Source organism: Selaginella moellendorffii, unplaced genomic scaffold (assembly GCF_000143415.4).
Source record: "Selaginella moellendorffii unplaced genomic scaffold, v1.0 SELMOscaffold_10, whole genome shotgun sequence".
In the NCBI taxonomy this organism is placed as follows: domain Eukaryota; kingdom Viridiplantae; phylum Streptophyta; class Lycopodiopsida; order Selaginellales; family Selaginellaceae; genus Selaginella; species Selaginella moellendorffii.
In genome coordinates, this window is record NW_003314271.1 from 1,625,121 (window position 1) to 1,649,499 (window position 24,379).

The 24,379-nt window shown below is 49.0% G+C and overlaps 4 protein-coding genes across 4 annotated transcripts; 2 read left to right on the top strand and 2 right to left on the bottom strand.

Moving 5' to 3' along the window:
- Window positions 1-82: 82 nt before the first annotated feature.
- LOC112345752 (probable L-type lectin-domain containing receptor kinase S.7) lies at window positions 83-20,755 on the top strand. Its single transcript, XM_024673076.1, has 3 exons — window positions 83-1,538; window positions 13,718-13,994; window positions 20,727-20,755. The coding sequence occupies exons 1-3, from the start codon at window positions 111-113 to the stop codon at window positions 20,732-20,734; spliced, it is 1,713 nt and encodes a 570-aa protein (XP_024528844.1). The 5' UTR covers window positions 83-110; the 3' UTR covers window positions 20,735-20,755.
- Window positions 2,360-3,143, top strand: LOC9631367. The gene has a single exon (XM_002968146.2). It carries the CDS (start codon window positions 2,360-2,362, stop codon window positions 3,074-3,076), a length of 717 nt encoding a protein of 238 aa, XP_002968192.1. The 3' UTR covers window positions 3,077-3,143.
- On the bottom strand, window positions 14,210-17,214 carry LOC9650289 (DNA topoisomerase 1 alpha). The gene is made up of 15 exons (XM_024673075.1): window positions 16,638-17,214; window positions 16,391-16,585; window positions 16,264-16,344; window positions 16,142-16,201; window positions 15,999-16,093; window positions 15,777-15,939; window positions 15,611-15,730; window positions 15,481-15,561; window positions 15,332-15,422; window positions 15,147-15,280; window positions 15,025-15,090; window positions 14,888-14,977; window positions 14,743-14,837; window positions 14,514-14,682; window positions 14,210-14,446 (listed from the first exon to the last, which is right to left on the bottom strand). The coding sequence occupies exons 1-15, from the start codon at window positions 17,187-17,189 to the stop codon at window positions 14,345-14,347; spliced, it is 2,094 nt and encodes a 697-aa protein (XP_024528843.1). The 5' UTR covers window positions 17,190-17,214; the 3' UTR covers window positions 14,210-14,344.
- A 2,209-nt stretch (window positions 20,756-22,964) lies between the features above and the next one.
- Window positions 22,965-24,373, bottom strand: LOC9650291 (probable sugar phosphate/phosphate translocator At4g32390). The gene has a single exon (XM_002968454.2). It carries the CDS (start codon window positions 24,223-24,225, stop codon window positions 23,182-23,184), a length of 1,044 nt encoding a protein of 347 aa, XP_002968500.1. The 5' UTR covers window positions 24,226-24,373; the 3' UTR covers window positions 22,965-23,181.
- Between the last annotated feature and the right edge of the window lie 6 nt (window positions 24,374-24,379).

The following is a 24,379-nucleotide window of genomic DNA, read 5'->3' on the forward strand; positions in this document are numbered from 1 at the left end:
TAAACATGACCATAGAAAAAGCACTGATGCGACTTCTCTGATCTCTTTTATTTGATGTTTTGATCATATAATTCCATGGTCGTCGCTATGAACAGTGGTCGTCTGCAGCTATGGAGGTACTCCTGTGCTTCATCATCGTCCTAGCGTGTAGCGCAAAGAGCTTCCACTACTCGCAAGCCCAACAACAGGTATGTTCTTCGTCGACCGATTGCCCAAATGGATCCCTTTGTTTCCCGGAGCCCATGCTCGGCGGCAACCGTTCACTCCAAAACTCGTCCTGCTACCAATCGAGCAATCGATCCGAGCCATACCTTAGCGATTCCGACGTTTGCCAGCCCAGTTCCAGCTTTGTTTTCAATGACACCATCGCTCCAGACTGCCCGAATTGCTGCGTCCCAGGCCTGGCTTACAGGACTTTCACTTGCTCTCCAATTTTTCAAGAGACCAACAATGCCGTCCTATATGTCACAAGATTCAATCTCTCAAGTCCGGGTTCTCTCAGGTCGTGCACGTCCTTCGGGTGGGATTTTGATCTCATGGCGGCGGTGGCCACTGGGTGGTATAACCAAGACCGAAGCTTGTGCTCCACGAATATCCAAGTTTTAGCTCCAAATGGACGAACTGTGGTGGCCAGGGTCGTGGCTCAATGCTACTCCGGGGGAGGGTGTCTCAGCGATTTTTCGTTCACGGAGCCCTGTGCTCCAAATGCCGTGGCAGCGAACGAGCAAGTGTGGAGGCAGCTTGGGTATGATCCAGGCATTGGAATCGTAAAAAATATCACCTGGAGTATCACTACTAACAGTAATCCTCCACAGTCACCGTCTCCAAGACGCATGAACCGCAACTTGGGGTTAATTGCTGGCATAGTGAGTGCTGTGGTGGTGGTGTTGGTTAGTGTCGCAGCCTTCATAGCAACCAGGCGATGGAGGAGATCTCTTGAGAGACGAAGAAAAGATGAGCAAGCGCTCATGGATGGAATGAGGCTCGATAAGTTACTTCCACACCAGTTTAGCTATCACGACTTGAGAGCAGCGACTGGAAGCTTTGCTCCACAGTTCATGCTCGGAGCTGGTGGATTTGGATCCGTCTTTAAGGGGGAGCTTGCAGATGGAAGCCTGGTTGCTGTCAAGAAAATGGATGTAGAGATCGAAGGCTCTACACAAGGACAGTCACAGTTTAAGGCCGAGGTGATGTCCATTGGAAGCATCCATCACTTCAACTTGGTAAGGCTCCGGGGATTTTGCATCCAGGGACCAGCTGCATTGCTTGTCTACGAGTTTATGCCCAATGGCTCATTGGACAAGTGGATCTTCACCAAATACGATGATGGCAAAGCTGGCGGAATCCTGCTGGACTGGAACCAGAGACACTCAATCGCGATAGATGTTGCTCGAGGACTCACGTATCTCCACGAGGGATGCCGGGAGCAAGTTCTTCACCTGGACATCAAGCCGCAAAACATCCTCCTGGACGAGAACTTGCGAGCCAGGATCTCCGACTTTGGCCTGAGCAAGCTCGCCGAGCGAGGAAAGAGTCAGGTGGTGACTGTCATGCGAGGAACTCCCGGATACATGGCACCCGAGTGGCTCCATACCAAAGTCACGGACAAGACCGACGTCTACAGCTTTGGAATTGTGCTGCTTGAGCTCGTAAGCTCCAAGCGGGCCTTGGAATTTCATCCTTTGACATCCTCCTCCTCCTCCTCCTCCTCACAACCGACAGTGCACTTCCTGGGTACAGCCGCATTGAGCATGTTTTACAGTGGCAAAGTTGTGGAGCTCATTGACGACAAGCTCTTTGTCAATAATCTAAACGACGATATCGCCAGCAGCAGTGGCTTGGATTTCAAGGATGCCGAGAGATACCTGAAGATTGGATTGTGGTGTATCCAAGCCGAACCAGCAATGCGACCCTCTATGAGAAACGTATTGGATATGCTTGACGGTAGCGTAGATGTTCTTGAGTTGCCACCACCTTCAAGTGATGGTAGTTCGAGAAACTTTAGCTTGCGACCACCTGAATCCTCTAACTTCAGCTCCACCAGTTTGTAATGTTACACCACTATATTGAAACTCTGAAACGTCCCACAAGAAATATCTCTGGAAAAGCAATCAGCTTCATTGTAAATTAGTTGTGAAAACCAACTTAGTGTCACAGTCTGGGTGGTGTAGTTGGTCATCACGCTAGTCTCACACACTAGAAGTCAACCCGGGCACGAGCATTTTTCGATATGGTGCCGTGTCGAAGCCAAATCCGCGTAGTCAAAAAGACGTTGACTTCGTAGCCATAACCGCGTACAAACACTTCATAAACCCCTTCACGAGCCTTCTTCAGACGATATTGATTTTTGCGATCAACAATGACGCAAACTTGTCTGAGAGTTTCCACTGCACGTCTTTTGAGCTGCTTGTCCCTTGTTCTCGTTATCACGTCCCGTGTCCATGCAGACATTGTCCTGGTCGGAGCAAACAATGCCGAGGACACCGACGGTGGCAAGCGCTTCAACTCGGTGATGGGGATCTCCGGGGCCTTCAAAGTCCTGGGCGATGCAATCAACTTCATCCCGCCGCTGTTGCACTATGGTCTCGACGGTGTTCCCACAAAACTAGTGACCAAGGTTGTCTTCACGGTCGAGAAGCAGCTCCAGCAGGGTGCGGTTGCGATCACATTTGGGACGGGCAGTCCCGGCGAGTTCCAGATCCAGTTTAATGCTCCATCTGCCGATAACTACGAGGGGATCAAAGGGGTAATATACCACGAGATGGCTCACGTTTGGCAGTACTTTGGGCAAGGAACTCCCAGTGGAGTGACTGAAGGAGTGGCTGATTATGTCCGGCTCAAAGCCGGGCTCGCTCCATCTCACTGGGTGAAGCCGGGCGGTGGTGATCGCTGGGACCAGGGCTACGATGTTACTGCCTATTTCTTTGATTACTGCAATAGCCTCCGTGGAGATTTTGTGTGGCAGATGAATGCGAGGCTTGCAAATGGTGCGTGGAGTGAGTCTGTGTTCAGTGATTTGCTTGGAAAGAGCGTACAGGATTTGTGGACTGACTACAAGAACAAATACGGTGGGTAATTAAAACAGTATTTGGTTAGAAACAAATTCTCTTATGCTTTACTAAAAAGAAAATAAGTATTTTTTATCTTGCACAAGCATTTCTACCACCTCCAAGAGTTGGCTATGGAATAAATTCTTCTTGCAAAGTTTCCTTGTTTGTAAAAGCGCCTTCTTAGCGAGCCAAGTCTGAGATACAGATTTATACTCCTGAATTTGCACTGCTGCTCATGAGGAGGGACGAAGCCTGTGCAGCAGGTCTCTCCAGCAGGTCTCTCCAGCTGAGGGAACGCCACATGGCACCCTCGAGAATCTTCATCACAACTGGTCGCTGCAAGGGATCCTCCTCATCATAGCCCGATCCGGACGGTACTCGAAAGCCACTCAGAAAGAAACCATCCTCGGCTTTGAGCAGTTGGTCGTAGACTACGGAGTTTCCATTGTGGAGCTTGTTGAAAGCGGTCTTCCATCTGCGAGTCCGAGTCCAAGGAACACTCCACGGCCTTTATGCTGCAAACACCAGGAGGACGATTCCAAAGCTATAGCATCGTGGAGTGCCGCTTGTCGCGAATCCCAGCACACTTCAGGTTGGAACCAAAGATTCCACCATACCCCACGGGTTTTGGAACACGTCGGTCTCGTCCGTGACACGAGAATGGAGCCACTCGGAGCCATGTATCCCACCGTCACAACGTGAGTCTTGTCCTTGTCGATGAGCTTCGAGAATCCAAAGTCGGCGGGCGCCCATGTGGTGCCCATCTTCTTATCCAGCAGGACGTTCTGGGGCTTGATGTCTAGATGGAGTTGGCATCCTTCGTGAAGATATGTGAGCCAACGTCGAGCGCGATGAAGAGCCTGGATTCCCAAGCCAGGCACTTGTCCTTAGCGAATCCAGCGAGTACTTCCAATAGAGCACACCCTTTCAAAAAGGTCTTTAAAATTTTATTATGCAGCTTAAATGACTTTGCTAATCAAATTTTAAACACTCTTCTTCCTTTTCTCCAGTTGTTGTGCTTAAATCGATTGATGCTCCTTTAGTTGCTACCATTCTCGCTATTGTTGCTCTTAATGCTGCCTTGTTATTTACATTTCTGCTTTTTCATACTAAACTCTTTTCTTTTCCCTTTAGACTCCATTTCAAAACCTTTAAACCCTATTTGTGAAATATTTTGTAAGTCAATAAAAACTTTCAAGGCTTTGAACTCAGTCGTAATGTATAACAGTTTTAATTGAAGTAAAAAAATTTGATTTAACAATCACTCACTTCCATAGCATTATGAAAGATATATTCTTCTTCTTTATCACTTTGGGCCATCACTTTAGCGGGAGAGGGGGGTTCTGAGAGCTCAATCTTTCTGTAGGTGAGGGGAATCTGCCCATCAAGAAGGCTACATAGATCTCTTCCTTAATAAATTTTTTATCAAGCCCCCACCCACCCCAAAATTCCTACTGCTCACGACATAGAAGAAGACTGTGTTCATCTCTCTACCCCTCTTTTTCTCTTTCTAGTTCCTTCTAACCTTAAGAAGGATGGGATTTGTTGTGACACTTTATCATTGTGTTGCTCTTCCTCCTCTTCTTTATCCCCATACTGGCACTAGAATGTTGTATGTAGTCGACAAGCATGAAACCGCAGGGAAAATGGATTTAGCAAGCTCGAGCTAAAGCCAGACCACAAGAAGAGACCACTCTGGGTTGGACCTGATGGCCATATCTTTCTCAAGACGTTTTCTCCGCTACACAAGCAAGCATACGGCTTTCTCATTGTGACTGCCGAGCCTGTGTGTTAGTAAGCTTCAGGTCTTGCTGATATGGAGAAGTTTTTACACTCAAGTATTTTCTTTGAAACGTTGTTCCAGGCCAGAACATATGCATGAGTACAATCTCACACCACATCCTTTGTATCCGGCTGTCTCCGTTGGTCTTGAGACTCAGATAGTCATTACGGTGATGGAATGGCTGTCGAAAGCAAGGCTCCTGCAGAAGATTGTGAATTTCATCAAAGAGTCGACTCTGAACTATGGCAAAGTAAAACTAGTTCTGAAAAAGAATCGTTATTTTGTAGAATCTTCTTATCCAGAGGTATGGTGCAACTTTGATTGGTGAAACTTACTCTCTGTCATGCAGATTCTGGAGAGGGTTTTAAAGGATAATGTCATCTCTCGAGCCAGAATTTTATGGGAGGCATTTGAAAGTTTTTCTTTCAAATCCTGTCTAGCTTTCTCACTGCAAAATCTTCTAGGCAAGTGCAGAGCACGGTTTTATGATCAACAAGTCATTGTCCAATAGAACAAGACTTGCTTGCCGGGGATGAAGTCACTGCTGAGGATGTGATGTGTTTTGAAGTAACTATTCATGTATTGGTTAAGTACACATGAACTTTTCAGGTAGAACATGTGAAGCAGAGGTGCCTGCCAAGTGCTTTAAACTATCTGATGTTTGAGGAATGCGACTTTAGAAATGATTCGGTAATTTCATAATATTTGTTACCTTTTTCCTAAGCATTGAATTGAGTAGTGCCTCCAGAGCCATGTGAAAAAGAGCGGAAGATAGGTGATTTTTAGCCATGAATTTGAATGCAGCACTGCTGGCTGTAGAATTCTTCCATGACCTAGCTTTTACAGGAGCCATGCTTGCCGTGGACGCGGAAAGAACTAGCATACCTGCGAGCCCGCCCGCGCGACAGCGCGCTGAGAATCCCGTCCGCCATCCTTGGCGCCCGAGTCCAAACCCAAACAAGACAACACTACTCAAAACACACTCAGCCAATATTCTTCCTCAATAGTCTAGGATCCACTTTCTCTTCTGATAAAGGTTGTTTGTCATTATTGTTTTTTGTGTTTTATATATAAATGAAAGTTAGATAGATAAATAACTGTTGGGGACCACAAAGGTATCTCCTGCACAAATATGCTCCGGTCAATACATTTATTTTGGAGCCGAGGTAATAGATTGCGTCTGATAGCATGTGATTTCCCAGCTTGTGGGAGGTGAATTAAATAGTCATTCCTAGCGAGCCAAGTCCGAGACTAAGGCTGCTGCTCACCAGGAGTGATAGAAAACCATTCAGCACCAAATGGTTTTCACACAAAACCAAGCATGGGCGGATACAAGCTCCTCCGGCATCACCATTGCGTGCAATAGCAGCACTGCATTCAATTCACGGCTAAAAGTCACCAATCTCCTGTGCTCTTTTTCGCTTGCATGGTTCTGGGATTCTCAGTATGGATTTGGCCAGCCGAATGGTTTTTAGATTGAAATCCATGGAGCTTGGTTGCATGTAATAGTGGATAAACACAATGAGTGTTTTGATACTTATACAGCTATATAAAATGGTATATTTGTCAATTTTGCAAAAAATAGTGAACATCAAACCTTTTGATTTCTCATTGAAAATATATGTAAACGAAAGTTTATCCCTCGCTACTGCTCACCAGGAGCGACGAATCCTGTGCACCGGTTCTCTCCAGCTGAGGCAACGCCAACACATCCATGGCACCCTCGAGCATCTTCACCACCACAGACATCGTTGGTCGCTGCAAGGGATCCTCCTGCGCACACCATAGCCCGATCCGAACGATGTTCTCGAAGCCACTCAAGGAGAAACCACCACCGTCCTCGGCTTTGACCAGCCGATCGTCCACCAAGTCCATGGCATTTCCACTGTGGAGCTTGTTAAAAGCAGTCTGGGTGAGGAACGCGACGTCCATCTGCGAGTCCGAGTCCAAGGAACACTCCACGGCCTTTATGCTGCAAACAAGCTCCAGGAGGACGATTCCAAAGCTATAGACGTCCGTCTTGTCCGTGACACGAGAGTGGAGCCACTCGGGAGCCATGTATCCCACCGTGCCCCTCACGACGGTCACTACGTGAGTCTTCTCCTTGTCGATGAGCTTGGAGAATCCAAAATCGGCGATCTTGGCCCCCATCTTCTCGTCCAAGAGGATGTTCTGGGGCTTGATGTCTAGATGGAGTACCTTCTCGCGGCATCCTTCGTGGAGATATGTGAGCCCCCGGGCAACGTCGAGCGCGATGGAGAGCCTGGATCCCCAGGACAGGCATTTCTCCTTGGCAAAAATCCATCCATCTAGCGAGCCATTCGGGAGGAACTCGTAGACGAGCAAGTTGTGTGGAGAATGCAGGCAAAATCCAACCATCTTGACGAGATTGAGGTGATGGATGCTGCCAATCGACATCACCTCCGCCTTGAATTGCTTGTCTCTCTGCCGCACTCCACCTCCGATCCTCTTGACTGCCACAATCTCCCCGCCCGGCAACGTTCCCTTGAACACACTCGCAAATCCTCCCTGTCCCACCTTGCTCTGGAATCCCCTGGTCGCTCGATACACCTCCTGGTACCTGAATTGCCGCGGCAAATCCGCGAGATTGCCGAGATCGAGCGGCCGTTCCCTGACGGCAGCATTGGAAGATCGTCGCAAGAACTTCCACCACACTAGCCCTATGAGCGCCAGGACGACGATCGCTCCACTGGAAACCACGGGAATGATGATATTGCGATCTCTCGCGTTGGAATCCTCGCCCTTCCAGCTCCAAGTGACCGCCAACACATTATCAAAGTAGGTCTGCCCCAGCGCTTCCCACACGGCTCTCGTCCCTCCCAGCGATCTGGGTGAGCACGGCACATAGAATCCAGTGTCTGCGGTACACCCGATCATCGAGTTGCATTCTCCCGCGACCGTCGCCGTCACGCTCAGCCCATTCTCCGCGGTGATTACAATCTCTTTGAAGCACGACGATCCATTGGCAAACCATCCGGTCGCCATGTTTGCCAGGAGCTCCGAGTTCTTGTAAGGCCTGGATCGATTGCATGCCGTGGGGATTCCCTCCAGCTCGATGAAGTATAAAGCCGCGAAGTTGAGAGGCTGCTCTCTGGGCGAGCAATTGAAGAACTGGTAGGTGTTGTTCCCGACGCAATACTCGGGATCGTGGGCGGTGGTATTCGAGTAGACGAAGGTCTGGGCGGGCTTGCAGCCTGAAATTGGGCAGGAAAGGGTGCTCGCTGATGGATCGCCATCGCAGGTCTTGCTAACAGGATTGCAAACGAGCCCGCCAGAACACCCGGAATCGCATCTCCTGCCGCAAGAGGAGGAAAATTGCTGCGCGGTGGCGCTGGCGAGTGAAGAGATCAAGATCATCAAGAGAGTGCTGCCACGATCCATGGCTGGAATTGGAGATGCAAAACACCGGTGGTAAATTGGTTTAAAAGCTCTAGAAAAAGTTGACCTCGTGCATGCCGAGTTAGACTTTTCAAGATCGAACTCAGAAAGATTTTATCTTTGAGAAATAAAAAATTAAGTTATGTGAGTTTATTAATCCAGTCAAAAACTATGTTGTCTTCAGGTCCCCCCTTCAAGCTGGCCCGATCCTTCCTTGATGGTTACAGTTGGTTGTTTCCACATTACACACACTCCCCGTCTTCATTCTCTACTTATATCACCATCGTCACAAGGACTTGCCCAAGATGGATTCCTTTGTTGACAAAGCATCCCTGCTTGGAAAATTACCAAGCCAAGAAATAACAGCATTGAAAGATCAGGATTGTAGCTTGAATTGAGATGTTGCCATGTTATTAAGCTTGTGAGTGCTCAGTACCAGGAGAGTCGACACTTCCATAACCATTAAAAATGTTCTAATCTGAATACATTATAGTCAAGTATCTTCAAGAATGGTACCACCAAGAAGAAGAGTGTGAAGGCATATGCCAATATAAACACTTTGTATTATCACTCTGGTATTTTTGTATGTAGTGACATTTTTGTGGTCCCTTGAAAAACTTCTTTAGAAGGACCCTAAGCGACAAAGCAGACGTAAGATGCCACGTGGCGGAGAGAGAGAAGAGAGAGAGAGAGAGAGTTGCAAGGGACCAACAATGCCGTCCTTTATGTCACAAGCTTCAACTTCTCAAATCCAGGCCGTGCACATCCTCACAATGGAATATGAAACCCATGGCAGCGAGATGGTATAGCCAAGACCGAATCTTGTGCTCGACAAACATCCAAGTTTTAGCTCCAAACAGACGGATGCGGTGGTCAGAATGGTGGCTGACTGCTACTCCCCAGACGGGTGATCATTCGTTCACGGAGCCCTGTGCTCCAAATGCGAACGAGCAAGTGTGGAGGCAGCTTGTGTTAGGATGTGAATCCAATCAAAAAAGATGTGATCCATTAATGAGTGATTCACATGAGAAACAAGAGAGGAGAAAAGGCACAAGGCCTGGAAGAAGAAGAAGAGAACAACAAAACCTAGCCTCCCCCTTTGCGCCAGTCGGTCCATATATGTTTCGTACAGATCCCCTGTCGTCCCGCATCCGTACTAGTTATGAGCCAAGAATAGCTCATAACATTACCCCCCACTTTGAAAAGCTCTATCCTCAGAGCTGGCTGGTAACACAGGATCCCACTAAAACAGGTGCACCAGACGATCGAACTCCTGTTGAGAAAGCCAGGTATCTGCATCCCCCCCAGTGTTCATCCAGCAAACCAGATAACGCTTAATCATCCATCAACGCAGCTGGCGAGTCTCCACATCAATCACCTTATTTGGCACAACCAGATGCTAGTCCCCCAACGATCGGACTGGAACTTCCACTGTCGGCAAGGGAGTAGGACCATAATGCAACTTGAGCTCGGAAACGTGGAACACATCATGGAGCTTGCACCCTTGCGGAAGAGCCAGCCGAAATGCCACCTCATTGATCCTTTCAACCACCTGAAAAGGACCGAAGTAGCGTTGAGTCAGCTTGGATCGAGAGCCCACTCGGCGGCCTAGAGTGTGAAGAACTTGATGTACACCAGGTCGCCAATAACGAATGTTCGAAAACTCCGATGCTTGTCAACTTGAAGCTTCATGGTTGCACAAGCTGCCTCCAACCTGCTATGAACTTGTTGATGCAACTCTCGAATGGTCTCCAGATGTCCAGAAACTGTCACCTCTGGGACCGGAAGTGCGGGAGCTGGCCAATGTAGGATTCGACGCCCATAGAGAATCTCCAAAGGAGCAAACCTTGTAGCAGAATGACAGGCCGAATTATATGCGAATTCCGCATATGGGAGCCAGTGCAGCCATGATGTAGGATGATCCAGTGTGTATCCCCTGAGAAATACCTCTATTGTCTGGTTGGTTTGTTCTGCTTGCCCATCCGATTGGGGGTGATATGCTGAACTGAAGCTGAGCTTGGTCCCAAGAGCTGAAAAAAGGTGACGCCAGAATGAGCTGAGGAACTTCGGATCCCGGTCAGAAACAATCTCCCGAGGCAGGCCATGGAGACAAATCACTTCTCGAGAAAATAACTCGGCTATCCTTGCTGCAGACACCGAAATTGTTGTAGGTAGAAACTGAGCTGTCTTGCTGAAACGGTCAACCACCACCATTATCATGTCTTTTCTCTGGCAACGAGGTAGACCCCCCACAAAGTCCATTGAAATGCTAGTAAAGGGACCATCTGCAACTGGTAATGGCTAGAGAAGACCTGGAGAAGCCACTGTCTCTGTCTTTACCACCTGACATACTGGACATTCTCGAATCCACGCCTTCACTTCTCGCTGCATGCCTTTCCAAACAAAGCGAAGCTTGATTGCTGCCAATGTTGCTGCCACCCCTGGATGTCCAGCGAGAATTCCCTGATGACACTCATGGAAAATTTCTTGCTGCAATGGATGCTTGTTGTTGAGAAACACCCGTCCCTTTGACCAGAGAATGCCATCAATGAGGACCAGCTTGGGATGCTGCTCCCCATTCTGAAGCTGTTCTAGAATCTGTTGAAGGGCCACATCTTGCGCGTACCCCTCCCGAATTTGCTCTATGTACTCTGGTTGAAGGCAAGAAATCCCATAGAGAGCTGATTCCTCGGTGCATGCAAACTTCTGTGAGAGAGCATCTGGAAGCACATTGGAAGCACCTAGTCGATACTCGATAGTGAAGTCGAAGGCTTGAAGTTCTTCCACCCAACGCATCTGCTTCTTGTTGAGGTGGGGTTGAGTGAGCAAAAAGCTTCAGCTGTGATAAACTCCGCCAACCGCCGATTCACAAATGTGTGTGAAGCGCCAGAGTCAACCAGTCCGAATGCCACTCTGCCATTAATTGTTCCTTGCACCCGGAAACACTGCGGACCAGTCTTTCCAAAATATGCTGAGCAGGAGATAAATGCCTTGCCACCTGAACTGTCAGGGTCCTCCAAGCCCGGGCTGTTGTTCCCTGATTCCCAAACAAAGATCTCCTCACTCTCATCAACCATGTCCATGTCGACTGGAACAAATTCCCCAGAAGCAGCCTTGCGAAAATGTAGCATCGCCACCTTTGCCTTGGGAACTGTAGCACCCTTCTGAGATGGACAAAACAAATGGTGGCCTCGTGTCCATTTCTGCCCACAATCAAAGCATTTGCCTAGCTTCAAATCCTTTGAGCGTTTGGCCCGTTCCTGAGTGGATAAATCTCGCCAAGGCTTGCGTTCCTTATCACTGTTCACTGTCGGCAACACTGTCGGCATAGGGGTCGGTGATGCAGCTGGGAAATCCTGACAATGAAGCCTGCTTATATAAGGACGACGCAATTGAGACTCCCATTCACGAAACCGCTGGTCTGCATTCAATGCTGCCACCATTGCCTAACGCACAGAAACTGGTTTGGTTTGAGCGACATCACCTGCCATTGATGAAGGCAGCGCTGCTACGTAACGCTGGGCCAAAATCTCGTCTGAAACTCCCACTACCTCATATCTGGCCCATAACTATGCTGTATTGAATGCCTGGAGAGTTTGATGTTGCCAGTCATAGCGAAGGTCGCACAACTTGTTGAAGGGCAGCTCCAAAACTGGGGTCAAGATGAAAGTGTCTGTGATCAAGACTTTGAACTATTCCCAGTCTGGGAATATGCGAGCTCGTTCCAAGTTATGAAACCACTCAGATGCCAGATCCTTCAAGAAGATTGATGCAAAAGGGAACCTTATCCACCCCCTTGGTATCTCGCCACACAAAACACCACTCCAGCTTGTGGAGCCAATCTTGAAGTCTTAGTTGATCATTTGAGCCATCGTACTCCAGTATATTGAGCTTCTCCCGATCCTGCCACCGTGATCCCATCCCTGGACCCCTCCCGAGTATCCCCTTGGTCCCTCCTTCCGGAACTGGTGACTTCATCTTCTCCAGCAAGTCATCATACCAAGGTCGATCACCTGTTGGGGGTAATTCAGGGCTCGAATCTTGGAACCAATCTTCGTCAGAAAACCGGTGCACGATATCTTTCAAATTAGGGTCTCCTCGATCCTTGACCCTAGACCCCATTTGTTCTTGCTTCTCTGCCAAAACCCACTGCTGCTCTCCCAACTCCTCTATCTTGCCACCCATAGTAGCCTGATTGTGCTCGATGATGGCCAAGGTACGCTGCAATTGTTGGAACCTCTCTAAGTCCTACTGATGATTCGTCACATAGCACTGCATGAAAGACTGCAACACCTCCCTCAACTCACCAACCAGCTCAGGCACTACCTGTGGAGAATTCACTAGATCGACCACCTCAACATTGCTGGATTCTCCATCGGCTGAAGGGGAAGATTTCACCTCTTTTCTTCCCTTGTTCCATGGTGGCATTGCTTCTTTCCGGTGCCTCACTCTTGCCCAAGCCCAGATCACCCACGACAGCCTAGGGTAAATGATCGCCGCCGCAATCACCTCCCGTCGGATACCCTGCTGAGACAGCTGTACCCTAGATTGGGCGAATGCCGTGGTGCTAAGGATGTGGACCAATCCTCTCTCCCACGATGCAATATCCCAAATGATCTTTGCCAAGGTCCTGATCAATGCTCCAATACCAAATGTTAGGATGTGAATCCAATCAAAAAAGATGTGATCTTAATGAGTGAAACAAGAGAGGAGAAAAGGCACAAGGCCAAGAAGAAGAGAACAACAAAACCTAGCCTCCCCCTTTGCGCCAGTCGGTCCATATATGTCTCGTACGGATCCCCCGTCGTCCCGCATCCGTACTAGTTATGAGCCAAGAATAGCTCATAACAGCCAGGCATTGGAATCTTACCTGGAATGTCACTGATAGTAATCTTCCACAGTCAATTCGAAGCAAAAAAAATTATCTGGGAGTGATCGCTGGGGTAGCAAGCGCTGTGGCGGGGGTGGAGAAGCAACCAGGAAGTGGAGAAGATCTAATGGAAAAGCAAGCGCTCATCGAAGGAATGAAGCTCGATGAGATACTTCCGCACCAGTTTAGCTATGACGACTTGAAGATGGCAACTAGAAATCCCGAGCTCATGCTTGGAGCTTGAGGATTTGGATCCGTCTTCAAAGGAGAGCTTGCGGACGTTGCTGTGAAGAAGATGGACGTAGAGATCCAAGGCTCGTCGAAAGGACACTCGCAGTTCAAGGCCGAGGTGATGCACTTCAACCTGGTAAAGCTCCGGGGCTTTTGCATCCAGGGACCAGCCGCATTGCTTGTCTACGAGTTCATGCTCAATGGATCACTGGACAAGTTGAGGCTTGACATCCAAGTGATCCCGGCAATCCTTCGTGGAGGTATGTGAGTCCTCGAGCAACATCTATCGCAGCAGATTTGCTGATCCGCCACCTTTGTTATCATCGTTCTCGGTGAAGATCCACCTGGACGAGAACTACTTTGGCCTGAGCAAGCTCAAGCCAGGTGGTGACTGTCATGCGAGGAACTCCCGGATACATGGCACCCGAGTGGCTCCACACCAAAGTCACGGACAAGACCGACGCCTACAGCTTTGGAATCGTGCTGCTCGATCCAAGCGCACCGTCCAGTTCCATCCTCAATCATCCTCTTCCTCCTCATCCCCCTCACCCGCGGTTCCTGGGCGAAACCGCGCTGAGCATGTTTCACAGTGGTAACGTCGTCGAGCTCATTGACGATCTCGCCAGCATAGCAGTGGCTTGGAGCTCAAGGACGCCGAGAGGTACGTGAAAATCGGACTGTGGTGCATCCGAGCCGAGGCTGCAATCCGCCCCTCTATGAGAAACGATATGCTCGGAAGTAGCGTCGACGTTCTAGACTTGCACCTTCAAGTGAGTAGCTCCAGAAGCTTCAGCTTGCGACTACCTGGATCCTACTTCAGCTCCACTAGTCTGTGATGTTACCCTCTAGATACCGCCATGATCATCAAGACCGAGATAGAGTCTCGCAAGTGTTGACGTTATATTGGCAGAGGAGAGTCACTCCCTTCTTCCGATCTTCGAAGTATTTCTCTCTACTTCTAGCCAGCGGGAACGAGGAAGCATACCCGGAGACGATATATATTTCAAAGAATCAAGGGTCTTCGTCCGCACCACCATCAGCCTCACAAAATCTGAAGTTGGGCTCTACGTTCATTGCCCACGCGAATTTGGCCAGCAATGACTTATTAAAAACCTGTGATCCAAATCTCCTGCCTCAGTAAGAGAAATAAAAGAAATGAAAGTAAGAAGTGCCTGGTTACCTTCTCAATGGGAATTTCGTGACGCTTGCACCAAGCGACCGTTATTCGAGGATCCATGTAGTTGATCTTTGACGTTCCCAGCGCCACGGTTTTGAGATCTTCTTTAACGGACAGATCCAAGGTCATCTTCGCTATCCTTGCATCAGTTTGAGCCAACTTCTTTTCCAACCTGGATTTTACATGAATAGTCAGTATCATAAAAGTAGAAACATAAAAATCATCTACTTACTGTTCTGCGGTTGGAGGCCTTTTAGCCGTGCTGTGGACTGGGGGTTTGCCCTTTTTAACTTTCCCCAAGTCTGTTGCAAGTTCCTCACGCAATGTCTGCCAATAGCAAAGCGTCAGCCTCAAACAAACCATAAAGAAAAACAGACCTTTAACTCTGCAATCTTTGCCTCCAATCTTTCCATCTGAGCACTATGGCCCTTGGATACTGTCCGTTGATGATTACATAGAATCGCGACCTGTCAACAAGATTCATAAGTGCTAACCAAACAGAATGTTCTCTTACCTCCTTATTTGCTCGGGAGTATTCTGCAGTTTTCTCGTTAAGAGTCGCACCAAGCGTCTCCTTCAACTGTAACAAGTAATGCGTCGGATCATTTTGGCCTTGACAAAGCAAAAGTCGCAAACCTGGGTCTCCAAAGTATATGACGCATTATACGTTCGAAACACCTTCGCTGTTAGACCTTGCATGTACTTCTTCAGATGGGCATTAAGCTTAGAAGTATCTAACCTATCAAAGAGGTCAACCCCTTCCTTTTTCCCTGTGTAACAAACAGCTCATCTCAACGAGGACAACACAAGTCACAACATACCTTTCTTGAAATCGTGTATAGCGTCGTATACCTCTTCGTTTACAACCACAGAGTTTTGGTACCTGATGGAGTCTTTACCCAGAAAATCGAACTGTAAATATGCGAACCATAGATCACAAAACAACAGTCTCAAGTCCTCAACAAAGCACCTCAAGCGAGTTCGGAGGGGAAAGAGAGACGTGCTCCACTTTCAACGAGCAGCAGCCAACCGTATCAGCTTCATCGTCATCCTGAAATCAAAATGTCAATTCACAGGCACGAAAACGACACACTTTCCACCTTTTCGTTTCCTGCTCTCAGAGCAAGCCTATCAATAAGATACGTGGCCACCGCAATCTGCCGTGCTTCCACATCCTTCTCTTTAAAATCCTTTGTGTAAGATTCCCGTATGCTATCAATCTGACAAGAAATGAAGATTAGAAAAGAAACGAAAACGCCTGCTTACTTTTGACGTAAGCTTCCTAGCCTTATCGTATTTCTCCTCATCGCTCTTGCCCTTCAAACTACTACTTTGATGCAAAAACACGTACTTAAACTCCTTCACATTGATCGGGTCGTTCCAAAACGCAAGCCAGGTAACGGTGTTATCGTGTCTGACTTCCTTCCACCTGCGGTAAGCAAAGTTAAGTTAGCCTAACAAGATAAGAATCATGTAATGAACACTTACTTGTGACCAGGAAGTGGACACTCTGGAACTGGTGCTTCTTTTCCAATGTTGAGTACAATGTCTTCAGGAAAAATGCGCCGTTTCAGCTTTCCCATCTAAACGACCATGGTGTGAAGCTTACAAACAAACTGAAGCTTAAGTACCTTGGGATGCTCGCCGCGGCCCCGGAAAAGGCCAGGAGGCTCCACTCTAAAATTTCCAACCTGTTGGCACGAGTTACAGTAAGAAAACTGCCATGAGGTGGAAAGAAAAGAAGTAACCCCGCCTTCTCTTTGACACCATCGATCAGAACCCATGCATAACGTTCTTCTGCTTTCGCCTTCTCCTCTTTCAGTTGCTTTTTCTCCTGCAGAAAGAAGTGAGACAAACACATAATCCACGGACGAACACACCTCTGCACTCATTTGCTTCTTCTTCTCTTTCTCCGCGGCATGCCAGTCGAAAATAGGAGTGAAGTCGCACAGCTCAAGCTTCTGGATGACGTGCTTTGGACCAAGAACTTTCTTCCAGTCCTCCCAAAAGTTCTTGACAAAGACGGGCTTGGTTGCGTAGTCAGTGTCTTTCATCACGGCAAACATCGTCGCGATCTGCAAGACCAGCTACAATTAAACGAAGAAAGCGAAACAAAGAGCTAAAAACCTCCTCTTCTTCTGGTGTAAGATCGATTGGCCGACCATTGTAGAGCATCTTCACTCCATGCGGGCTATACGGCGGGGGAAAGAGCACGCCATTGTGCTCCAGCGTCGTCCATTTTGGCTCAGCAACACTCCCCTTTCTGGGTTTCTTGCTCCTAGCCTTCCCCTTCGTCACTCCCTTCTTCCCTGGCTTCGCACTATCGCCCCCAAAACGCTTCCCAATGGGAACGTCCTCGTCCTCGTCTTCGTCATCCTCCTCCTCACTCTCCTCATCGCTGGAGCTCACCTCGACTTTGGATTTCTTGGAAATGCCATTGGCGGACGCTGGCGCGGGCCTCTTCCTCCCGCTGGCGTTGGAATCGGCGGAAGCCGGCGCCGCCGCCACCGATCCATCCTTGGAGGAGCTGGCGTGCTGCTCCGCTCCGGGATTGCGCGCTCTCGCGGAAAAGATGCGCCGGGCGAGGGGGACGTCGTCCTCGTCGTCCGAATCCTTGGCTGGATTGGCCTTCTTGAAGCGCGCCGCGAGCGGCACGTCGTCCTCGGAGGAGGAATCCATAGCGAGAGCCCTAACCCTATTCCGAGGGAAAATTTGCTTCCAAGGATGAAATTATATGCTCCCTCCTCACAGACTCCACACACATTGACAAACTGCCTATAGCGGTAAAACTACGAGGAAACTTACAGTGACGAGCGAATTTTTACTGGAGATTTCTACACAGCGTCGGGCCTTTCACCTTCCACCACCGGAGGAGGAGGAGCTTTTTGTGCGTGAGGAGGAGAAATTCCAAGAGGGCGATTGTGACCCCAGCTCGTTTTAGCTCCTTGACCAGCAAATCCTTGGAGAAAAAATCCTCACAAAACCTTCAAGGCAAAAAAAGAATTTTTGGTGTCATACCGTAGTACTTGTAGAACATGTATTTCCTCGTCTCTGGAACTCGATTCTGGATGGATCTCCGCCTCACTCTCCGCTGCTCGGGAACTAGATCATTCACATCGCATCGGTGAGCAGCAAACTTCTTCTTTTTCCTGGAGGATAGAACAAGAAAAGAGCAAGCTTTAGATCATGGAAGAGGCAGACGAAAATGGAAGAGAACCTCTTAAGTCGGAGAGCGTTGTCACCACTTTTCGTCCGGCTTCTCTTCTCGGTGTCGAGCGTCCTCGTCTCGCTACCGTAGAGCAAATGCCCGACTGTGACGTGCTCCGACGTCCGGCTCTCGGACACCTTGTACTGAGTCGCGTCTTCGATGACATAAATGTTGCTAGAGCCCTCGACGAGCTTGGCTTCCGGCAGCCTGGCTGAGTGATCAAGCATTCTGTATGAGCCTCCCGCCGGCATCTTGTAAGTGTAAATTCCACCTCCAGGGAGTTTGCTGGGACTGCTGTTTGCGTTTCGGGTGTGAGTCGAAGAGCTAGCGGCGGGGTGTTGTTGATCGGATACTTCATTCCTAGTAGCATTTGTCGTCGTCGTGGGAGTAGTAGTTGTCGCAGGAGTGATGGTAGCAGTAGTAGTAGTAGTAGTGGTCATGGTAGCAGCACTGGGAAAATCTGGATCCGACCTGTGAGGAGGAGAAACTCCACCTTGGACGATGCCATATCGCAATGCATGAGCTCCCGGTATCCTGTCCGAGTAAGTCTGAGTGCCTTCGTCCTGGTAAGAGACTCCATGCTCGAGTTTGTAAGGCAAACCGTTGTCGAAAGAAACTTCTTTCGTGGACGGAGTGCCGGGAACACGATCCAAACCCCTCCCAGAGCTGCTGGTGACGGCATCACTGGATGTGGTTCTCGGCTGCTGCAGTCCAACCTGTGAGCTAGTGTCCAGAGTTCTTGAGCTTGTGTCAAAAGCTCTCGACAAAGATGTTGTCGTCGTCGTGGTTCTACTCGATGAGGAAAACAAAGCCTGGTGTCGATGCTGGAGATCGCTACTTGCTGGCATCCCTGCGGTGGACGAAGAAGTCGTCGTCGACGTCCGAGGTTCGGTTGTGACACCTGAAAGGACGTTGCTGCCGTCCATGGTTTTCGTCGGGGACGAGTACCGCGACTGCAAAGTCGAAAGTTCCGACGCTCTCGCCGTGCGTCTGTTCAAAGACTCAAACACCGCTGTCCGAGTCGACTGATCGCTGCTGCTGCCGCTCGAGAACCGCGTCGGGAGATCGTATCTCGAACCAGCAGCTCTCGTCTCTTGCGGCGTCAAAAACCGGGACACTTCCGAGACGACTTCCGAGCCGCTCGTTGCCATGACCCTCGCAAACGTAGGATGATCCAGCTGAACTTGCCGGTGAGGTGGTGGCGGCTGACGATACACAGAACTGTCCACAACGTTTTCGTTCAATCGTTGCCCTGCTGCTTTGCGATACTTGAAGGGACTCCCCTCGGAGATTCTGTAAGGACTTCCCTGGCTCGGCCTCTCCGGATTTGAGTCCGGAGACCTGTATCTTATGAGAACCGGAGACCTGTTCTTGCCATTCTCTCGCTCCGGGTTTCGAGAAGTCTCGGCCCCTCTATGATGAGATCCTTCCGGAGATTTCTTTCGGCCCTGCTCTGGCTTTGGAGTCTTGGCCCGTATCCGAGCGCTTGCATGGTCGGAGCTCTCGTAGCCCGACATGGAGGACGACTCGGACATGATGTGGTTTGGATTCACCGTGCTCTCTCTTCGGAAAATAGCCGGAGGAGACGAGTCCCACACTGGCAGAAGAAGAAGAGACGAAGAACAGGATCAAACCAGGCTGAGTTCCAAGAACTTTAGAGAGTGGAAGGAGGATCTTCTTACCCGATGGGAACCTCAGCTGTCGCATGGAGCAGCGGTACGCTTGAGGATATCTAGAATCGCCATACTTTTTGCTCCGGATGTGGTCGAAGTAGAGGCGCTGGATGTAAGGATTGAAGCTCACGTACTCCTTGAGCAGCACGTTGCACTGCTTCATCGCGTGCGTTCTCATCTTGCCCTGGGCCGCCTTGAGCTTGTCCACCTGGGGGAAAACCGACGGAGAAGAAGCGATCGAGGAGAAGAAAACGATCCATGTTTTGCAGAGCTCAATCGCAATGCAGGCAATCCACAGCATACCTCCGACTTGAGAAACGTGTAGAAGCCTCCAATCTCCTTGGACTCGGCTCGCCATCGCACCGGCGGTGCCGGAGCTACCGCCGCCATCAAGCGAACGGCAGTTAGGGCCGAGCCGGACCAAAAACCTTAAACCCTAATTAGATTTTTTTTCGCGCGGCTCGGAGATTTTTTAAATCCACGTGAGATGAGAAGACATGAAATGAAACGTGTGACAAGAGCGAAAAATTCTCCTATTGATCTTTAGCTGGAGTAATCCTGGTTTTCCCAGGTTTGAGCTTTATGAGTCTGGGCTTCCTTCTTTTTCTGGAGCAGGGGCTGGAGGAAAGCGCATCAGAGAAGAATGACAGCAGCAGAAAAAAACTTACATGATCTACTTCCATAGGGGCCGGCATAACCCCTGCTAAAGTGATCACAGGAGAAGCTGGAGCTAGAACTGGATCTCTTGCTGGAGATGGAGCTGGAATTGGATCTCTTGCTGGAGCTGGAACTGGATCTCTTGCTGGAGCTCCAATATCTGCTGGAACTCCCGCTGTTGGAGTCCCGGATGACTCCATTGGCGCAGCAACCCAAGCGTCGCCGCGGGCTTTGACACAAAACTCCACTCGTGGGGGACGAATATGCTCTGACTGTTATTTCGAATATCTAGATTGTTCTCTAAACCTCCTGGCCATAGCAAAAACCATCGGTCTTTCTCGAAATTAAAATAGGTCTGGTCCTCGTCCCTCCCTCTTGCTCATAGAAACCAGTCGCTGGGCTACAGATGAAGCAGAAAGCCACCTGATAGGGGATCGTGGGTGGTAGACGAAGGAAATCCTGGATCGCCATCACAAGTATTGCCATCACAATCTAGAGAAGGCGGATCAGCAAGTCTGGACATCAAGCCGCTCCAGGACGAGAACTCCCGGATACGTGGCCGAGTGGCTCCACACAAGTCACGGACAAGACCGTCAGCTCCAAGCGCACTGTCGAGTTTCATCCTCCATCTTCCTCGTACGACGATCTCGCAGCGCTAACAGTGGCTTGGAGTGAGAGGTACGTGAAAATCGGACTGTGGTGCATCCAGCCTGAGGCAGCAATCCGACTCTCCATGAGAAACGTCCAGGAATTCTTGATCAATTGATCACTTCAATGTTGTCGCAAGCTGAAGGTTTGGAGATACCATCATGATGCTAGCTCCAAAACCTTCAGCTTGCAACTACCTGGAAGCTCCAGCTCTCACAGTGAGATCATGGATCATCGAGACCGAGATAGGAGTCTCACAAGTGTTGACATTATATAGGCACGGAGACGGTATATATTTCAAAGAATCAACGGTCATTGTCCGCCTCACAATATCTGACTCTATGTTCATTCCCAACGCGAATTTGGCCAGCAATGACTTAGTGAAAACCTGTGATCCAAGCCTCAGTCCTTTTCAATGGTAGCTTGCACCAAGCGACAATTAATCAAGGATCCATGTAGTTGACTTTTTACGCCAAGACACCCCAACCACAAAGTTTCTTAAATTAAAAAACTGTCTCAAGTCCTCAGGAAAGAGAGATGTGCTCCACACTCCAGCCAACTAGGAAGGCATCTTAGGAATTTTACTGGGCACTTTTAGGGTACCTTTTACCTCAACATTTAATTACTTCAATGGCACGTCTTTACTTTATTATCTGACACTTGATGTTGAATTTCTAGCAAAATGATACCTAAGAGTTCAACTTTGTCCTTTCGCTCAAATGACCCAAAGTGTAGTCATGATTGAAGGAGTTGGAAACCATGATTTCCAACACTCATAGAACCTCACAAAGTTGTTGGCACTTGACCATCTGATAATCAACTTGAGCAGAATTCCCCTTGAACAAAGGAGTTCCCAGTTTTGCATCACATGTGACATGGGAACTTATGTCATCTCAAGGGAGTTTGCTACCACACACACAGCTATCACCTCTATAAGATGTCATTTTTAGTTTTCCTTGTGTCATAATATTTCAGATGTTTACATCACACATGGTTTTGTATCCACAATCTTAGTTATGAGTTAGGTGGCTAGTATTATTGTGCTGGTAAGTTTGACTTTCAGTTATAAAATAAAAGTCTTGGTTTTGCAATGTACCACCTCTAGAAGCTGCACAATGACCTTCTCTTGCTTTGAGACACTCGGTCATGTCAAGGTACTCTTTGATTTGTAACTATAGTAGATATTACTTGCTTTGCATACTTACCTGAGCCACTTTTCTTGTCAAGATGCTCTTATATGTAAGTTTGTATTTATGTTATGTTCTTGTGAATAATTACCTTATCATATCTTTCATCTATGACTTTGCATGGTAACCTAGGTGTTACTGTTTTGTCAAAATCCATGAAAGCAAGACTGACGAGTTTAGACTTTTTAGCTGGAAAGACACCAGTATTTCGCTCAAGAATGCCATAAAATTTCTTGAGCTTCTTTTTTGGAGTTTTGGCCTTGAATGTTTGCTGGGACTTGCTTTATTTGCTTCAGTGTCTTATGATATGTTGGGATTCAATCTAGAAGATGGAGAAGGATTGGAGTGGACGAATATGCCAAGAATATTGGGTTTGTGAGTCTATTTACGCATTTCCCTTTTATTTGTGCTCTCCCTGTCCTCGAAACCATAATCCCTGGCTATTTTGGATTTAGACCTCAGCTTGAGTGAGCTGGACAATATATAAAATCATATGATCAAGATATAAGGGTCATCAACAGTATGATCAGGTAAACTTTCCATGACCCTTGCCAGACTGATGCGAGATTGGCCAGTGCGGAGCTGGAGAAGCTATGGTTAGAGGAGCTCCAATGATGACTCCATCTGATCCGCTCCACTAGGCCTGAGAAATCTACTTCCTCTCTTTGCCATTGGAAAGTTGGCAATGGAGTAAGAAATCTCTGGATTTTTTCCTCTTTTTTCCAAATAGGAGAGAAGGGCTTTAGTAAGCCAAGCTTGGGGGAGCTCAACCAAGCTTGAGCTTGAGCTCCTCTCAGGCTCCTTGGAGAGAGCTCTTCTTTTAAACCCCTTCTTTCAACCCAGGGCCTACAACCCAAGGGTCGCGGCAGTGGGATCGACCTAGAACCCAAGCGTCACAGGTTTTGGAATCCCAAGATGCAAATCGCTCTCGATTCCAACGCTTGGTTGGGTTGTAGATGTGAAATAATTTGGGCGAATATGCTCCAACAGTTATTAATGCTGTTCTTCGACTTTGTTCTTTAGAAGATTTTCAACAAACTCTTAACGTTTGTGCCAAATCTTTGGAACTCATGGCTATGGGTTTGTTGGAAAACGAAGCTATTCTCCTTATTATCAATCACAATTAATAAAGAAAGAGATGAGTTTGTTCGTCACACTGATTTCTTTTGAATGGAAATTAAATAGTCCTACCATCATCTAAGATGATCTCTCTCCCTTCTCCTCTTTCTTTTCTTCTTCTTCTTCTTCTGCCTCTTCCCCGCGTCGCCATAGCCAGCGCAAACAAGCCCCAAGAGCTTTCACGAATTTCCCCCATCATCATCCTTGGTGTTAGCGTGCTCCACCAAAACCATGCCCTGCTCCTCGTCGTCCCGCTCCTCCTGCTGCGACTTCTTCAATCCCTCCTTGGCCTTCATCGTCTGGAGCTTGGCGTGGTTGTAGTAGCACACCCCCAGGAACGCCAGCCCATATCCCACCAGATTGAGCGTCGTCACCCTGTCCATGATCACCGACCAGGAGAAGGCGATGAGCAGCCAATCCTTCACCACCCCCGCCACGTTCATCGTCAGCGCGGACGTCTTCCCGATGAGCAAGAACACCGCCAGGTTGAGCGCAAACGCGCAGCCCGAGTTGAGCCCAAAGGTTGGCAGATCGAAGCTGAAGCTGGAGCTCTCGCGCAGAACCGGCAGCTCCACGAACACCCACGGCACGCACAGGAAGACGAAGCAGCAGGGAGCCACGTAGTAGAGCGCGGTGATGGAGTTGAGCGTGATCCCCTTGGAGCTGAGGAGGATCTGGATCATCACCAGCCTCGTCGCCTCAAACGCCACGGCCGCGAGCTGGAGGATCACTCCAAAGGTGTTGAACTTGGCCTCGCCGTAGGCCGCGATGCCCACGCCGATGGAGATGAGCACCATGTTTCCCATCGTCTCGGGCTTGTAGATCTCCTTCTTGAGCAGCACGCCGATGGAGTAGACCGCCACCGGCATGAGCGCCTTGAGCATCTGGATGAAGGAGACGGAGAGATAGATGTAGGCCGAGTTGGAAAACCAGAGGCTCAAGGAGTAGAGCGCGCCGATGGGGACGATCGACGACATGTAAATCTCGCGCGTCATGCCCAGCGGCTCCACGACCTTGGCCACGCGCACCAGGAGGAAGGCCAGCGTCGAGCAAAAGGCCATATGGATCATGGTGAGGCTGATCGGGAAGGGCCAATTGTACATCTTCTTGTCGAGGATGTACTTGTTGTAGATGATGACCGTGAAGCTCAGGAAGATCCAGATCGCGACGTAGATGTAGCTCAGCACGACCTTTCTTACCAGATTGGCGTCGCTGCCCGCCATTGCGATGGATTTCCGCCCCCACGCCGCCGCGCTAATCCCTCAGGCCGCTACCCCTGGAATCCCTCGGACTGGCGCCGGAGCTCCCAGATCAGACGCGCGCCGCGGAGAATCGGTCGCGGCTCCCCATCCCGGCGCTAGATCTAGCCCTAATCAC

Coding starts and splice junctions, on each gene's coding strand:
- LOC112345752 (XM_024673076.1), top strand. CDS start 111: ATGGAGGTACTCCTGTGCTTCATCATCGTCCTAGCGTGTAGCGCAAAG. Junction 1,539..13,717: donor CCGAGCGAGGAAAGAGTCAG/GTGGTGACTGTC, acceptor AGCTCAAGCCAG/GTGGTGACTGTCATGCGAGG.
- LOC9631367 (XM_002968146.2), top strand. CDS start 2,360: ATGACGCAAACTTGTCTGAGAGTTTCCACTGCACGTCTTTTGAGCTGC.
- LOC9650289 (XM_024673075.1), bottom strand. CDS start 17,189: ATGGATTCCTCCTCCGAGGACGACGTGCCGCTCGCGGCGCGCTTCAAG. Junction 16,202..16,263: donor TCGATGGTGTCAAAGAGAAG/GCGGGGTTACTT, acceptor TCGTGCCAACAG/GTTGGAAATTTTAGAGTGGA. Junction 15,281..15,331: donor TATACACGATTTCAAGAAAG/GTATGTTGTGAC, acceptor TTTGTTACACAG/GGAAAAAGGAAGGGGTTGAC.
- LOC9650291 (XM_002968454.2), bottom strand. CDS start 24,225: ATGGCGGGCAGCGACGCCAATCTGGTAAGAAAGGTCGTGCTGAGCTAC.